The sequence below is a fragment of the Pipistrellus kuhlii genome, unplaced genomic scaffold (assembly GCF_014108245.1).
Source record: "Pipistrellus kuhlii isolate mPipKuh1 unplaced genomic scaffold, mPipKuh1.p scaffold_m20_p_1, whole genome shotgun sequence".
NCBI classification, from domain to species: Eukaryota; Metazoa; Chordata; class Mammalia; order Chiroptera; family Vespertilionidae; genus Pipistrellus; species Pipistrellus kuhlii.
In genome coordinates, this window is record NW_023425404.1 from 11,484,094 (window position 1) to 11,501,063 (window position 16,970).

At 48.8% G+C, this 16,970-nt stretch overlaps 1 protein-coding gene and 2 long non-coding RNA genes across 3 annotated transcripts; 2 read left to right on the forward strand and 1 right to left on the reverse strand.

The window, feature by feature from the left end:
- Positions 1–833: 833 nt before the first annotated feature.
- LOC123651968 lies at positions 834–3,771 on the forward strand. Its single transcript, XR_006740997.1, has 2 exons — positions 834–946; positions 3,589–3,771. It is a non-coding gene; the product is annotated as an uncharacterized LOC123651968 (long non-coding RNA).
- On the forward strand, positions 2,011–2,609 carry LOC123651969. The gene is made up of 2 exons (XR_006740998.1): positions 2,011–2,135; positions 2,355–2,609. It is a non-coding gene; the product is annotated as an uncharacterized LOC123651969 (long non-coding RNA).
- Positions 3,772–8,363: 4,592 nt separating the features above from the next.
- Positions 8,364–12,259, reverse strand: FOS (Fos proto-oncogene, AP-1 transcription factor subunit). Its single transcript, XM_036430951.1, has 4 exons — positions 11,946–12,259; positions 10,874–11,125; positions 10,339–10,446; positions 8,364–10,206 (listed from the first exon to the last, which is right to left on the reverse strand). The coding sequence occupies exons 1-4, from the start codon at positions 12,084–12,086 to the stop codon at positions 9,556–9,558; spliced, it is 1,152 nt and encodes a 383-aa protein (XP_036286844.1). The 5' UTR covers positions 12,087–12,259; the 3' UTR covers positions 8,364–9,555.
- Positions 12,260–16,970: the final 4,711 nt, after the last annotated feature.

Genomic DNA, 16,970 nt, shown 5'->3' on the forward strand with positions numbered 1-16,970 from the left:
GATGCATTAATGTAAGATGCGTGTGTAACTGTCTAGCACATTTTAAAAATATATATATATTATTGATTTTTTTAGAGAGGAAGGGAGACAGAGAGCTAGAAATGTCAATGAGAGAGAAACATCTACCAGCTGCCTCTTGCACACCCGCTACTGGGGATGTGCCCGCAACCAATGTACATGCCCTTGACCGGAATCGAACCTGGGACCTTTCAGTCCGCAGGCCGACGCTCTATCCACTGAGCCAAACCGATTTCGGCTGTCTAGCATATTTTTTAGTCTCGCAATGAACAATTTTAAAAGAACTTCCCATTCTGAAGTTAGTATTACAATTAAGTAAAATGTTTCATGCATTAACTGAAATGAGCTCTTACCAAATAAAACATTGCTTGGCTCAGTTTGCACTGCTTCGCGGTTTTAAATTTGAAGCACAAAAACTCCAAATGGTATATAGACTAACAGAACTTAAGTACCTCAACTTCCATTTCTTTGTCTTTCAGGTCACTGTGCTGTCTTCACTTCAGGTCTGCTGTTTAAGCACAGTGTTGTGTGCTACCAGCGTCAGATCCTGCGCTCAAAGTGATCACAGGAATTCCGCACCATTACAGACTTTTATTTTTTTTTTAATATATTTTATTGATTTTTGTACAGAGAAGAAGGGAGAGAGATAGAGAGTTAGAAACATTGATGAGAAAGAGTCATCGATCAGCTGCCTCTTGCACACCCCCTACTGGGGATATGCCCGCAACCAAGGTACATGCCCTTGACCGGAATTGAACCTGGGACCCTTCAGTCCCCAAGCTGATGCTCTATCCATTGAGCCAAACCGGTCTCTGCCGCACCATTACAGACTTTTAAAGTGAAGGCATATAGTGAAGTCCGTGTGCTGGGAACCAGCTGTTCGTGTAACTGGGAGTTTAGTTGCATGTAGAATACATTGCTTTAAATGGTAAGTAATTTTTAAATGAAGCTTACTTATACATCATGAAAGTTCACCAGTAATCCCAGCAACTGTTTAGAACGGAAAACAAGATTTTTTCAGAAGGATTTTGTCATGGACAACATCTAGAATTGCCAGTTTATGGTGTTTTACTATGTTTAAACTCTCAGCAGGTGTTGTGATCCCTTGTGGATGACCAACCCTAGGGTGACCTCCAATAATTCCTGCCTCCTGGTGTCCATGCCTTTGTGTGGCTCAGTGGTTGAATCATCAATCAGCCTGAGCACCTCAGAGCCTTGGGTTCAATTTCCAGGCAGGAGCACGGACCTGGGTTGCAGATTCCATCCCTTGTCTTGGTTGGGACACGAGTGGGAGTCATTCAATATCTCTCAATCTTCCTCTCTCCTCCCCTCTGCATTCCTCCCAGGAATTTCTCCCATTCTCTCTAAAAAAAACAATAAAAAAAATCCTTGAGTGAGAACACACACAAAAAAATTTCTAAGAAATAAAAAAGAGTCAGGCCCTTCGTTATACAAGGAAATAAAGTCTGTCAACAACCAGAATGAGCTCAGAAGCAGACTCTGTCCCGTTCAAGCATCTCGCTGAGAAGGCAGTTTGGCTAGCGCCTGATAGCAGCCTTGTGAGACCTTGTACAGAGGATTGACCCACAGGGACTGTGAGACAATGAAGCTGCTCAGTGTGTGGTGATTTGTTAAACAGAAATACAACATGAATCCATCCTCTTTGCTTGCACCTGGGACAGACGGCTCCCATCTCCTGGCACTTGGCATACCACTGCGGCACCCCATACACTGCTCAGGCCTGCCACCCTGAGTGATAGGCTGTGGGCCCTTCAGTATCTTTCCTCCTAAGTCATCAGAGATTGTCAGAGTTTTAAAGCTGGAAAGGGAGTTTTGAGATTTTTGCAACACATTCCTGATTTTTTTAAAAATATATATTTTTATTGATTTCAAAGAGGAAGGGAGAGGGGGAGAGACATAGAAACAAATGATGAGAATCATTGATTGGCTGCCCTCTGTACACCCCACACTGTGGGGATCGAGCATGCAACCTGGGCATGTGCCCTGACCAGGAATCAAACTGTGACTTCCTGGTTCATAGATCCACGCTTAACCACTGAGTCACACCAGCTGGGCCCCACTCCTGACTTGGTAGACTGAGGAAACAGTCTCAGAAGGTTTAGAGTCTTTTTTTTTAAATATATTTTATTGATTTTGTACAGAGAGGAGGGAGATAGAAACATCGATGAGAGTCATCGATCAGCTGCCTCTTGCACACCCCCTACTGGGGATATGCCCGTAACCAAGGTACATGCCCTTGACCGGAATCGAACCTGGGACCTTTCAGTCCGCAGGCCGACGCTCTAGCCATTGAGCCAAACCGGTTTTGGCAGAAGGCTTAGAGTCTTATCCTACGTCACATAAGAACATATTTGGGGGCAGATTGAACATTCTAGCAGAGCAGTTAAGCACGCTGGACTTTAGAGTCTCAAAGAGCTGATTTCAAACTTCAAATCTTCTATTTATCAATTGTGTGACATTGGTTAATTTATTTAACCTTTCCTAGATCATTTTCCTATCTAAAAAATGAGGATCTTAATAATATCTGCTTCACAGGATTGTTGTGAGGACTAAATGAGAGCATCCATTCATCAAAAAGTATTGCACACAAATTATGTGCCAGTTGCCAGAAGCGAAATGGTTAGCAGAGACTACGGTCCCTGATTTAGCATCCCCTGTGAAGTGCATAGTGCAGTCTTGCTCAGAGCAAGCACACACATAAAATGTTAGCCATTATCAATATCATAGTCTAGGGCTCCAGGTTCTATTCCCATCACATGCCTCCAGACAAACTATAAATTCACAGCATAGAACCTCTGTTGTATAATTCCAACGGCCTACATCCCCTCTCCCGCACCCCCGAGAAATTCCATAAGTATCACTAACTCCACATGTCAACCCAGAACTTACCATCTTATCTCCCAAACCTGCTCTTCTCCCTATAGTCGCAAAGTCATTGGTGAAACCACAAGCCTCCGTGTGTGTCACGCATGGTAAACCTGGGAGTGAGCTTAAATTCCTCCCTCACCCTCACCTCCTACATCTACTCAATCACCGAGTCCAGACAGTGCTACCCCCTAATTACCGCTTGTTCCCTCTGCATTCCCACCACCACTGCCTCGGTTCAGCCTACACACAACTGTACCGAGTAAATACTAGGCATTTCATGACCTGGCCACAGCTAGCTCTTCTTGACCTATCTCCAGCCCCTTCCACTTGGATGCTGCAACACTGATGCAAATGAAGTCAGATGTACTTATGGGGTGCTCTTTAATTGACATCTCCCACCTTCTGCTCCCCGACCCTCACAGTTTATAGTCCAGCAGAACCAAGTGCATGCATCTGTGTCTTTAGAGTGCTTTCCCTCTGCTTTTTGGAATCCCTTCACCTCTCACTGCTCATTCTAGCAAACTCCACTCACCTTTGAAGGCCAGCTCAGAGGTCCCTTCTCAGAGGCTCCCTAAAATAGAGTGCATCCGCTCCCTCCTTCTGTGAAACCTGCACCTCGTGTTAATTTTATTGTCACAGTGGATTATAATGGATATGTTTATGTGACTTTCTCCCTCATAGACCATGAACTCTTTGAGGACAGGGCAGTGCCTTCCTCGATCTGAAGTTGGCACCTGATATAGAGTAGACATCCAGAAACTTTCACTGAATGAAATGAAGCCAATGCTTGTTCCAGAGGGTAAATATTTTCTCCCCTGAAACCCACACCCCCCCTAAATTATAAAGATAATACATACGAGCTAACACGTTTATAATGCCTTTGTATGCCCAGGCACTGTAATGTAGCACTCTGTACCAGTAGCTTCTTTAATGCTCACAACAGCCCCAAAAGGTAGGTAGAATTAGCTGTGATGACAGTTTCATGATTGACTAAAAAGACTGAAGAGTAATCATTGCTTCTGTAGATCTGACCACAAATTGCTTGCTCCCCAATGTAAATATGGCAGCAACTGAGGCCTGTACCATCTACCTGTATGATACTTTTGCTCCATCCTTAAACAGGCTCCCTTCCTAGGAGTCTGCTTCCAATATAACCAATAATCAAGCCCCTCTGCATTCTTATCCAAATCAACGCATCATGTTGGCATGAGCTGAAAGTTAAAAAAAAAAAAAAAAAAAAAAAAAAAAAAAAAAGGCTTATAAATTCAGAAGAGCTGATGGCCACTGGGCCAGGCAGCCTCCTTGGAACAATGGCCAGGGCCCTTTCTGCCCTTTTGTACTCTTAGGCAGCAGAACAATGCTTCCCGGGCAAAGGAGGGGCAGCTTAGTTTAGTCCATGAGTGGGGTTGGGGAACCATTGAAATGACTTGCATTGCAACTAAGCTTCTGGGGCTTTCTCCTTTGTGCAAAGGAAGTGGGACTCTATCTGGCCAGCACCCCTGAGGGACTTTGAACTCACTCATCAGGAGTCAATGCACCTTATTTCCACCTGCTTTTCTTCAGGTCAGGGCATATTCTTGGTAAAGGATGATTATGGTAGTGATGATATTGATACTGATACTGATACTGATAGCAGCTAACCCTTATCATTCTATTGTCTTGCACACTACATTGTAAGTTTTATAATCTCACACACCAGTTGCTAAAAGTTAGTGAACCCAAATGAGTGTGGTCTGAAAATTTTATATCAGTAAGAGTGAAAAACTTGTTTGTTTGTTTCTTGAAGATGAACATACCTATATTTAAATACACATCCATTCTTCATTTAAAATTTGTTTCGAAAGAAAAAGAAAACATAAAATGAAGTGTTATAGATCTGATATGGGCTGTGAAAAAACAAAGCAGGATAGTGGGATAGAGTGTCACAGAGACTGGGTGTGTTCTCCAGTTACTCTGGATAGAATGACCTGGGAAGTTACTCTAGGTAGAGTGACTTGGGTAGCCCTCTTGGAAGGGATGTCCTTTGAGCTGAGTCCTGGATGATAGAAAGGAGCTAACCCCAGAAAAAGAGGCCCAGGCAGAGGGACAGAAAGTGCAAAGGCCCTGCAACAGGAACAAGTATGTGTCAGGGATGGAAGGAAAGCCGTGAGCAGAGTGCTTATAGGGGAGAATGATAGGAGATGGAGTTAGAGAGGAGTCAAGAATTGGCTTCTTGCCCAGCTGGTGTGGCTCAGTAGTTGAGCATCGACCTGTGAACCAGGAGGTCATAGTTTGATTCCTGGTCAGGGCACATGCCCGTGGCTATGGACTTGAGACTTGATCCCCTGTGTGGGGTATGCAAGAGGCAGCTGACAATGATTTTCTCTCATCGTTGTTGTTTTTATATCTCTCTTCCTCTCCCTTTCTCTCTGAAATCAATAAAAATATCTTTAAAAAACAAAGAATTGGCTCTTTAATGTTTATGGCAAAATTTCACAGCTTAAAGTGCTCTGATATTTAGCATTCAAGTGATGTTTATATCTCCTTTGTGGGTTTTTTGTTTTTTTGTGTTTTTTGTTGTTGTTGTTGTTGTTTTAGGAATTTGATTATTCTGTGTTTGGGGACGTCTCAAACAGTTAAGGATTTATTTTTTGTTTTGTTTTGCTTTAGATTTATTTTGGTTTGAAATACATTGAAACTTCAAGTCATTTCCTTAGAGTAATCATCTGAAAACTTTTCCTTAGCCTCTGTCTCTTCTTTATCTACTAATTAAAGATAGCCTAGTTGGTTTACTTTCACTCACACATGGAAAGTTGCTGTTGATACAAAATTGCTGTTATTAAAACAAATTGTTAAACGCTACCCTTTAATTTTGATAATTATATAAGATGCAGAGATATGCAAAACGATGTAAACACTGTCATCTGCTACTATATAGAGATAAATGTTTTGTTTCTTCTTTCCTTTTTCCATCTAAAATTAATTTGGAGCTGGAAGCACAATGGCTGTGCATTCCCTTTGAGGTGAACTGGCAGAAATAATCCAGGGGAGGCAGTTAAGGAATTTCAGGAGTCAAGATAGAAGTCAATTTGTGTCTGAAGCCAGACATAAAAGATGTGAAATCCCCATAGCTTAATATCATTATAGGGCCTGGAATAGGAGAATTTAGAGACGATCTGAGGAATATATTTGTTTGTAGAAATAGTGCAGAATTTATACATTCCTCCACCTGGCAGATAGTCATTAATCCTGTATTTTGTGCCAGGCACTGGACCAAGTCTGGGGATGCATTGGTGAGCTAAACTAGACCTTCTCCCTATAAGGAAATGACCCCTTCCAATCCTTATTCCTGTCCCTGCTAATGTACTTATCTATTTTGTATCAGCGTTGAATGATGGTCCCTGGGATAGTTGTATTTCTTAGATTGGTGTAAGGCCATATCTTGTGGGTAGAGAGCAGAGTCTTTCCCAAAAGGAAGTTGACATCCCAATGTCTTATCACCCATGGAAGTGGTTGAATCGTGTCTCAGGAAAGGAAGATTTGGAAGGAGCCCTTTGGCTGGAAAGAGGGTATTCCTTTCTTTTGATCCCATGAGGAGGGTTGGCAGGGAGCTTGGTGGAATGTCAGCCCTATGGGAGATCCTGTAATAGGCCTCTGAGAAGCCTGTAACAGAGTCTGTGTGCAGGTGATCTCCCTGGACTTTTTTTTTTTTTAATATATTTTATTGATTTTCTACAGAAAGAAAGGAAGAGTGATAGAGAGCTAGAAACGTTGATGAGAGAGAAACATCGACCAGCTGCCTCCTGCATACCCCCTACTGGGGATATGCCCGCAACCAAGGTACATGCCCTTGACCAGAATCGAACCTGGGACTTTTCAGTCCGCAGACCGATGCTCTATCCACTGAGCCAAACTGGTTTTGGCCTCCCTGAACTTTTAATGCAGTCTTGTTGATGCAGCAACCTGGTCTCAGCTGGGCTATAGTAACCAAAGGAAGGGTCTGTGTCCAGGCCTAGGTCAAGGCTGTCAAATGGAAAGCAACGGTCTCGCTTTATAGTCAGCAAGAGGCTTCCAGAAGCCATTAGTCAGGTCCCCAGGAGCAGTTCAGTGTGCAGCGCTAGAGGTCCAGCCTCCTTTATCCACCTGGGAAATCTTCCATGGGTTGTTATTATTGTACATGTGAGGGAGCCAGCTGGTGTCCTTACAGGTTATATCACCTTGTTATTCCAGAACTGGGTGTTAGTTATAATATAGCGATCCTGTATTTAGATTAGGTCATATTTAAAGGCTACAGAAAATCTACCCTCTGAACAGCAAACAGGGAGTCTTTATTACTACCAGACAGGAAATCATATTATGCAAGTGGTGTGTGATAGATATATCAGTGCTCTTAAGAGCCTAAAGTAAGTTGCTTTAAAATGCCAATTATAATGTAAAAAGCAGGGAGATGACAGCCTCAATGGAACTGTCATTTTAAATTAAAACTTTCAGTTTGACAGAGGGTGACACCTGTAACCACCCAGTGATTTTCATTATCACCAAAGCATTAGAAGGCTGGCACCAAAGCTGCGCTGCACCCAGCGTGTGTGCAAACACGGCCTCTGGCTTCCAAGCCGGTGCCGCCAGGACACCGGAGCCCAAGGGAGGGAGGGCACCACCTGCCTTCTCTGTGATGTGTGCCTGTGCGTGTCAGGGCCCCATTACCAGGGGTGTCCCAGACAAAGGTCATGTTCTTCTTTAAGACGATAAACGACTAGGGTAAAGCTTGTTCAGAGTCATGCTGACTTCTCATTAAGCTGTTATGTAATTTTTTATTTACCAAATGATCAACCATTATTTGTACAGTTTGAGGTCGCTTTCAAATTCTCAGAGCCAACTTTTCTCCCCCCAGTGCAAACCAAATGGCAGGCGTATGATGTTAAAGAAATTTTTAAAGTACAATGTATTTATTACTACCTCCTTTCTCTCTGAGAAGAAAAATAATCCAACTAATAAAAGTATGTTAGAGTTAAGGATGGAAAAGATCGGGGGGAAGGGAAGGGAGGGAGGTCCTAGCCAAATGAAAACTTTTTTTTTTTTTAACCAAGTATTAAGAGAGAGTTCAGTCCGACCTGTGTGTCTCAGTGGTTGAGCATAGACCCATGAACCAGGAGGCCACAGTTTTATTCCCAATCAGGGCTCATGCCCCAATTGCAAGGCTCAATATCCAGTAGGGGGCATGCAGGAGGCAGGTGATTCTCATCATTGATGTTTCTATCCTTTTCTCCCACTCTTCCTCTCTCTGAAATTAATTTTTTAAAAAAATTTTTTTAAATTAAGAGGTAGTTCAGCCTGGTCGATAGGATAATGAGTGAGGAAGATTCCAATCCCAATAGTGAGACATTGAGAAAGTCATACATTCTAACCATTCTTCAATTTGCTCACCTTAAAAGTGGAGGTAACCCTTCACATGATGTTGTGTTAAAAAGTCAACATAGTTTGTGCACAGCTGAATTTTATTTGTGAAAAGGGTTCCTTTAAGATCAAGACATTTACATTTAATATTGGCATAACTAGATTTAAATATTCATCCCTTTGACTTTCAAAACAGAAAAAGGAGGAAGACATGTACTCACAAAAGCTATCTCAGAGCGGGTTCCCACCCTCAGAATTACAGGTAGAGAATCGTAGTAGTGCACTGTGAAGACTCCTCATATTTATAACATATTCCAGCAGCAGCTCTGCAGTTTCCTTCTCCTCTTTGATAAGAGATCAAACAAAGGGGTGTGTCCCCCTCCAGAAGCTACCCTTCTTGACAAACTGGTCTTCGATACCTTTCAGAATCTCACCAAACTCCCAAAATGAAAAGAGCACAAGGTTGGTCGCATTCAACTTAAATGCTTTTATTGACAATGTCTTTGAACAATAAGCAAACAATGCTTAAATTTTTCATTCAAATTTCACTTTCCACATGTCAAAAGACTTCAAGGTAGAAAAAAATAAAATAAAAATATAAATATCTGAGAATCCATCTTAATAAATAAATTAAAAACACAATAAAACGTTTTCATGGAAAACTGTTAATGTCAGAACAATCATTCCACCTCAACAATGCATGATCAGTAACATTACAATGAACATTGATGTTGAAGAAAAACTACAGTACATGGATATAAGCTAGTTACTTCTATCTACCAGAAAATAAAGTCATATCTTTTTCTTAGTTTAATATTGGTCATTGCTACTCAGAACACACTATTGCCAGGAACACAGTAGTTATTGTTAAAATCAGCTGCACTAGATACAATTTGAGAATATCCAGCACCAGGTTAATTCCAATAACGAACCCAATAGATTAGTTAATGCTATGAGAAGACTAAAGAGAAAAAAGAGGCGCAGACCCAGGCCTGGCTCCACATGCTACTAACTACCAGCTCTCAGATGTGTCGCTGGGAACAATACACACTCCATGCGTTTTTGCTACATCTCCGAAAGAGGTAAAGACTTTGAGTCCACCCGCGGATGCTTTCAAGTCCTTTGAGGCCCACAGCCCGGTGTGTGTCACGCACAGAAAAGGTCCTCCCTAGGTCTACGGGAACCCTCGAGGGAAGATGTTTCTCCTCTCTGCAACGCACCAGCTCAGGACAGTGGGCACTGGCGTGTGCCCACTGCCTCCCCTTCCTCGCCTGCTCACAGGGCCAGCAGCGTGGGCGAGCTGAGCGAATCAGAGGAGGGCTCGTTGCTGCTGCTGCCCTTGCGGTGGGCAGCTGCACAGCTGGGGAAGGAGTCAGCCTCGGGGTAGTTGAAGACAAAGGAAGACGTGTAGGTAGTGCAGCTGGGAGTGCAGGTGACCACCGGGGTGCACAGGGGCTCCAGCTCTGCGGCCAAGGGCCCCATCCCCAGGGAGCCACCGTGCAGGGGCTCCCAGTCTGCTGCATAGAAGGAGCCAGACAGGTCCATGTCTGGCACAGAGCGGGAGGTCTCCGAGCCGCTGGGCCTGGACGATGCCGGGAACAGGAAGTCATCAAAAGGCTCAGCCTTCAGCTCCACGCTGCTCATGTTTTGCATGTTTTTGACGGGCTCCACTGCAGGCTTGGGCTCAGGGTCATTGAGGAGGGGCAAGGCGAAGGCCTCCTCAGACTCAGGGGTGGTGGCCTCAGGCAGGCCTCCATTCAGATCCAGGGGAGCCCCAGGCATCTCTTCCGGGAAGCTCAGGTCATGGGGGATCTTGCAGGCAGGCCGGTGAGCTGCCAGGATGAACTCTAGTTTCTCCTTCTCCTTCAGCAGATTGGCAATCTCGGTCTGCAAAGCAGACTTCTCGTCCTCTAGTTGGTCTGTCTCCTGCACACAGAGGAATAAAGTCAACGCATGAGACCACTGTCTTGCTCAAGGACACTGCCCCCTTGATGCCCAGTTCTCCCAACTTTCCCCTTTAAAGTTTTGAAAAGGAGCAGCCCATTGCTGTCTACCTACCGCTTGGAGTGTGTCAGTCAGCTCCCTCCTGCGATTCCGGCATTTGGCTGCAGCCATCTTATTCCTTTCCCTTCGGATGCGCCTTTTCTCTTCTTCTTCTGGGGACAACTGGAAGGAAAAAGGACCCACAGTCAGTAACAGCGTCTGCCAGGAGCTCCATTCGCCTGCCCCAGTGAAGCTGGCTCCCGCAGCTTTTCCCTCCTTCCTGACACCTCGTCTGTGAAGCCACTTCTTTCTAACCTGCGCTTTCAGGCTGGCTGTGACTTGCATTTCAAATAAGACGCTGGGCAAGAGCGTGAAGAAGAGCCCAGTGACGGGGACCTCTTAGGGAAGGAACTAGTAGGGTCTATCAGAGCCTGGCTCCAGATGGAGTGGGCTTGGAGCCAGAGTTCCCCGTTCAGGATGTGTAGTCAGTTCCTTCATCGACTTCACCCTACCCACTGTGCTCTCCGTCTACACCAGTGCGGGGGGGTGGGGGGGGGACCCTCCCCCACCCCATACCCCTAAAACACAGAGAAGGTGCGGAAGGACTCACCTGTTCCACCTTGCCCCTCCTGCCAATGCTCTGAGCTCTGCCTCCTGTCACAGCCTTCATGACCCCGGCCCTGGAGTAAGCCCCGGCCGAGGGGGCGGGGACCCCGTAGGGGTGGTGGGCTCTGGTCTGGGATGGAGCCACCGAGGAGACGAGAGCGGGCTGCACCAGCCACTGCAGGTCCGGGCTGGTGGAGATGGCAGTCACAGTCGGGATGAAGTTGGCACTGGAGGACCCCAGATCCGTGCAAAAGTCCTAGAACAAAGCAGAGAGGAGAAGCTGCGGTGAGCGAGTGAGCAGGTTGGGAACGCAGGTGAGGTGAGTGTCCCAGTGCCGCATGCAGCTGGGGGGGGGGGGGGGGGGGGGATGGTCCTGCCGGGGACTGCGCCTGTCTTTTTATATTCCCCTCATCCTGGATGAAAGGTCTTTCCCTTTCCTCCAAGAATCCTGGGGCAGCAGCGCAGTGTCTTCCTCCGACATCCCGCTGCTGCGTTCCCGTTATCCCGTCAGCATCACTCGCTTGAAAGGGGGTTTGTTATAAATATCCCTGACGTCTGCGCTGACGCAGGCGCCGCGCCGGAGTCTCCTGAATGAACTCGCTTTTTATCAATGAAACTGCCTTACACACCCGCCTGCTGCGCCCTCCTTCCCGCCGCTGCTTCAGGCTGGGAGCGGAGGGAAGGGGGTGGGGGTGCCGCTTTTGGCCGCCTCCCTGGAGGAGTCAGGCTCTGGCTAGCCTGTCCTTGCTTGGGACAAGTGTGCCCCAGCTGGTATCAGAGACCCGGCAGCGAGCGCGGGCAGGGGGCGGATCAGGAGGAGCCCGCCGCGGGAAAGCAGAGCCAGTTCCAACTTTGAAAAGCGCGTGTGCGCTCCCAACAAGTCTGGGGCTCCCCACACAGGGCTGCTCCAGCCCGGGGCAGCCTCCCTTTCCCGGCCCAAAAAGGAGTCCCCGATTAAAAAAGGAGTCCCCTACTCATCTTACTCAGCTTCCCGTCCGGTGTCTCCTCTCCGGTGACCCCGAATCCCCATCCCCGTCCCCGTCCCCGTCCCCGCGGCGGCGCGGGGCCAGCCTTACCTGCGCGTTGACAGGAGAGCCCATGCTGGAGAAGGAGTCGGCCGGCGAGTGGTAGTAAGAGAGGCTGTCCCCGGCCGGGGAGGCGCTGCTACAGCGGGACGAGGACGCCTCGTAGTCCGCATTGAAGCCTGAGAACATCATGGTCGCGGTGGGTCAAAGCGAAGGGCTGGGGGGGCAAAGGCAGAGGCAGGCAGCAGCTTTTGGGGGCAGAGCTGGGTGGGGAGCGCGGTCACTTGCTCTCTTGCTGCGCCGCCGCCGCTGACTCTGTGTCCACTCCTCGGCTGCTCGCTGCAGATGCGGTTGGAGTACGAGGAGCCGCAGCATTTATGAGATTTTATGAATGAGTCGATGACGTCACGGCGCAACCACCGCCGCGCCGGAGGGGTGGCGCCAGAGCCCGACCGGCCCCGCCGCCTCCCCGGTGCCCCTGCCGCTTGCGCAGCTCCCTTTCCGGTCCCCGGCCTCGTTGCGTCTCCTTATTTTATTATTGTTTAGCCATCTGGGCGTTGGGGTCCCTGAGAGCACCCCCTAGGATGGGGGGCTTGCAGGGACGGCTCCCCCCGCGGCCGCAGGGACCGGCCGTGGAAACCTGCTGACGCAGATGTCCTAATATGGACATCCTGTGAAAGGGGAGGAGGGAGGGACTGACGGGAACTGCTCGCGGCTGCAGCCAACAACTGGGGTGCAGCGCGGGGGGAGGGAGGCGGGAGCTGCAGCCGGGGGAAGGGAGGGGAGGCGGGAAAGGCACAATACCGGCGAAGAACATTCTCGTCCCGGTTCTATGGGAACCCTTGTTCCCGCCGCAGGGGGATGGGGCGGGGACGCCTTCTTACCGGTATACTGTAACCCAGGAGCAGTTCTGAGCTAGGGGAAAGGTATAGGAGAAACAGGTATACCGCCCCAGGGAGGGTATGCAAGCCTCCGCCCGGGAAGTCAGGCGCCTCAATCTACCCCCATTCCCAATTCTAGCAAATTCTGTGCAAACGGTACACCCCTCCCTCCCCCTTGTCTCAAGCCCCCAAGCTCCAGCAAAATACTGGGGCTGTTACTGCGTTGGGAAGCAAAAAGTAGGGGAATCCGAAATAAAAGGATAGCCGACTTCGTCTTCGAAGCTAAGGATTTTAGTTGTATTATTATTTTGCTGTTTTTAAGGGGAAAGGCGCTTTTTTTTTTCTTCTCAGTCCTGTATGGGTATGTTCCTGTTACTGTCAGACCCCTGAGACATTAAACATTAGGCAGAATCTCCACGCAAGGATGTCTGGAGGGTTCCACTGCCCGGTACTGAGAAGAGGCCTGGGCCGTAGGATGGGGATGGGGGGGGGGGGGGGAGGGTTTGTAGACAAGGTCGTCAGTTTGCTATTGGGGGATCGACAGTCTGAACGGGAGGGGGGGGGCGGAGGCGGGGAAAGAGTGGAGGTGATTCAGTCCCCCAGGAAACTCGGTGATTTTCACGCAGCGGGTGATTTTCCATCGAGGCTTGGAGCGGGGAGGACTGGGATCGGCGAAAGGACCTCTCCGCCCAGCAGCGCTCCGGCGCTGGGACCCCAGGTGCGGCTCCGGGGCTCGGGAGCTGCAAGGTGCTCCAGAGCGCCTAGCGCCCCGGGATGCCCCCAGCCTCCCGGTGCCGCTGCAAAGGACAGCGGGGTCACACTGCCCCGGCTGGTTCCCAGGACCGGCCACCTCCAGGGGGGAAGCCCTTTGTCTGCCCCCTCCCTCCCCATCCGCCCCCACCTTCTTGGGGCCAGGAGGTCACGGTGGGCACCTGAGAGGTGGCGGGCGGGGCTGGCAGGGGCGGATCCTGCAGGGCGAACTGGGAGTGGGGCGGCCGGCCGGCCTCCCGCCGCCGCACCCGGAGCCGGGCGATCCTGCTATAGATAGTAACAGGGAAGCTGCTGTTTACAGCAACACTGCGCCGCCAGGGCCGTCTCCAGGCGACGCCGCGCGGCCGGCCGGGTGCGCCGCCGTCCAGGCGGGGCCGCCCTCCCTGCTCGCTCCCCCGCCCGGGGCCTCGGCCTGCCCGGCCCCGCCGCCGCCGCCGCCGCTCCCGCCGCCGCCTGACATCACCCTCCCGGCCCGGCCCGTGGGCTGAGCGCGGCTCGAGCGCGGCGGTGCGCTAACCTCCGTTCTTAGAGATGCCAGCCCGGCGGGATCAGGGAGGGCAGCGGGGAGGCGGGGATCCGTGGAACTGGGCCACTTGCTATTTTTTGCATTCCCTGTCACCGGCGGAGGTGAGAACAGAATTTCATCATTCTATGTCACTGGTTTGTGTTGGTGGGAATTTAGGCGCTTTATTTCTTCTCCCTTCAAAACTGGGAGAGAAAAGAGGGGGGAAAAACAACAACAACAACACATAAAACAGACAGACTTCTTGGAGCAAGCTGCTCTGAATCCTAAAGTAATTCTGCGGGCCTTCGGTTCTCCTAAATCATCTAGTCAGGCTGGATCACTATCTTGGATTACTTAATTTCCCGAAAAGTTGATGAAGGCAGCTCCATGTCTCTCTCTCATTAGCGTTGGACAAAGTAGGTCAAGCTTTGGATTCCTGGGTCTGGCCTTGCATTCCACTCATAACTGGATCTCGTGGGGCCTTTTCAGGGAAAGCCTAGAATGATTTCATTTACTTCCCCTCCAGACTCTTGAATCCTCTCAGGCCAACACCAAAAGGATGCGTCAAAATTTTATATCCAGGATTTATCTCATACGTGACTTATCCTGCCTGTGCCAATAAAAAAGGGAAAAGGGTCCTTGGATAAACATGTCGCCTCTGGATAGCTTAACTTTTTCCTTCCTGGCACCGTTATGACCAGAGAGTCAGAGACAATAAATCATCCTCTGGAAACTGGATCATGAATCCATCCATGAATATATTCATTCATTTATTTATTGAACACAGACCTATTGAGAGCCACCTGTGGCGGGGCCCGGTGCCAGGGCTGGCACTCGCTGAAATGAACAAGGTGGACCTATTCCTGCCCTCAGAGAGATCCCAGCCTCCTGGAGAAGGCCAACAGGTCTGTAAAGAATGGCAGGGCAGCGGTACATGGTTTGACAGAGTGGAGAACAGGGTGCTGCGGAGCACAGAAGGGGGAGTGAAGACAGGTATCTGGGAAGTGACTGCAGTACAGAGATGGGAGCTGGGACCTCTGTCCTCTGCGAAACAGCACGATAAAGACTGACACGCCGGAGCACCTACCTAGGGAAACAAGTGCTCAGTGCCAGTCGTATCAGATGATTCCATCACAAGCTTCCTCTACCATCACTCTGACATACTCTCACACGTCACAATCTACTCCTGGTATCTATTTCAGGACTGTAAAATCACATCTTTCATGCGGAGCTCACATGATGTAGCCTTAAAATAAAGAGAAATCAGAACCAACGTGTGGAATTATCTTGGCCATCTGCAAAGGTCAGGGGTGACTTTGAGACAGATGCGCATGTGCCTCTGTGAGCACAGTGCTGCCGTCCAGCAGGGCAGCGGTTCCACGTTCTGTTCAAGGCTGAGCGTACAAAACCCACACTCACGTAGTTTGTGATCTGGGTGCTGAGTTCCTTCCTCCTCTTTGGACATCCAAGAGTGGAAAGGAGGGTAGAACCGCAGATCTGATTTCCAGCCCAAGCTGCAAGCAATTTTCTTTCTCCTCAGCAGTGGTTCCTTATCAGATAGGGACTTGCCCAACTTTGCAGTCTCTGGCACCTGAACTAAGAGACCTGACCCACATTGACCATGTATTCAGCACCTCTGGAATTCAGTGCGCATGGTTCAGCTTGGCCTTATTGCAACATTAAGTGAAAGGCTGCCGTCTGTGCCGCCTACGTAAATGCTGCCACACACAACCCATCCCCGGCATGCAGAAGTAGTTATTTATTTGGGGAAGTGCGGTCTAGTGGTGAAGGGTTGTGGTCAGAGCACGGGACCAGAAGCCAGGAAGATGCATGTAGCAAAGGCAACTCCTTCAGGGACTTGGTGGGGAGGGGGTTGCTTCTTAGTTTAGCATCTCCATGCTCTTGCCCTTGTCTTTTTCATGTATCGACAGTCCCTTAGCACCTAGCACAGGGCCTGGCCCAAAACAGGTGTTCCTTAAGTATCTGCTGATGGATGAATGCCATCATCCAAGCAGGTGGAATATATATTACTGTCCTTTATGCGTATTTAGAAATCAAATAGATAATGTTCTTTAATCTTTGGGAAGTCTGAACAAGCTGAGTCTGTTGTTTTTGAGTATGAATAGGCAAAAATTGGAAAAAGAGAAATTAACAAGATGCTAGGGCTATTTTTAGCTGTTGCAACCTTTGTGTATAAAGAACACCCCCAGTGATCCGTGATAGAACATCCAACTTGCCCTTGTGAGTTAGCCCCGCACATAAATGCTACATTGTCTGCAGTGATAATGACCTTGTTACCACCACCCTCTGATCTTTTCATTCTAAATGTCTGGCCCAAAAGGGGGAGAAGCATTCCACAATTTCTGTAGGACTCACACACATGTGAGCCCAATTAAGGGTCTTGGGGGTCAAGGTTACTCACCCTATGGCTCAGACAGCAAATAAAAAGACTGCCTCTGTTTTAAAAGAGCGGAGGCAGGATGAACAGCACCATCACCACACACACAGCCCCCACTACCATCAGCGCTACTAATTAGTACTAGGGATTTAGCCTCTTTGAGAAAAACTGTTTTCATTCGGAACAACTCCTGGCTTTGTGACAGGAGATGATGATTCAATGGGATCCCCGTCCTGCTGCTGATGCCAGCATTCAAACAAAGCTCTGTGTGGTCCCCAGGACACGCTCCATCTGGAGCTGATGAGACCGGAGAACAGCTATGGTGTCTAAGAAGGACACAGTTCAACCCTAACTGGGGCACCCTTCACCTCCACCAGCAGCACGGGACCCTCACTCTGCTGGCCATGCCGAACTTGGCTACAGAAACCAGAGCTCCCCGTTGACAGCCAAAGTTTTCTCCAGGCTGTCAGCAACTCAGGTGTCCCGAGCTGCACTTCCAAGGCTTTGGTGGACTTAGCTGC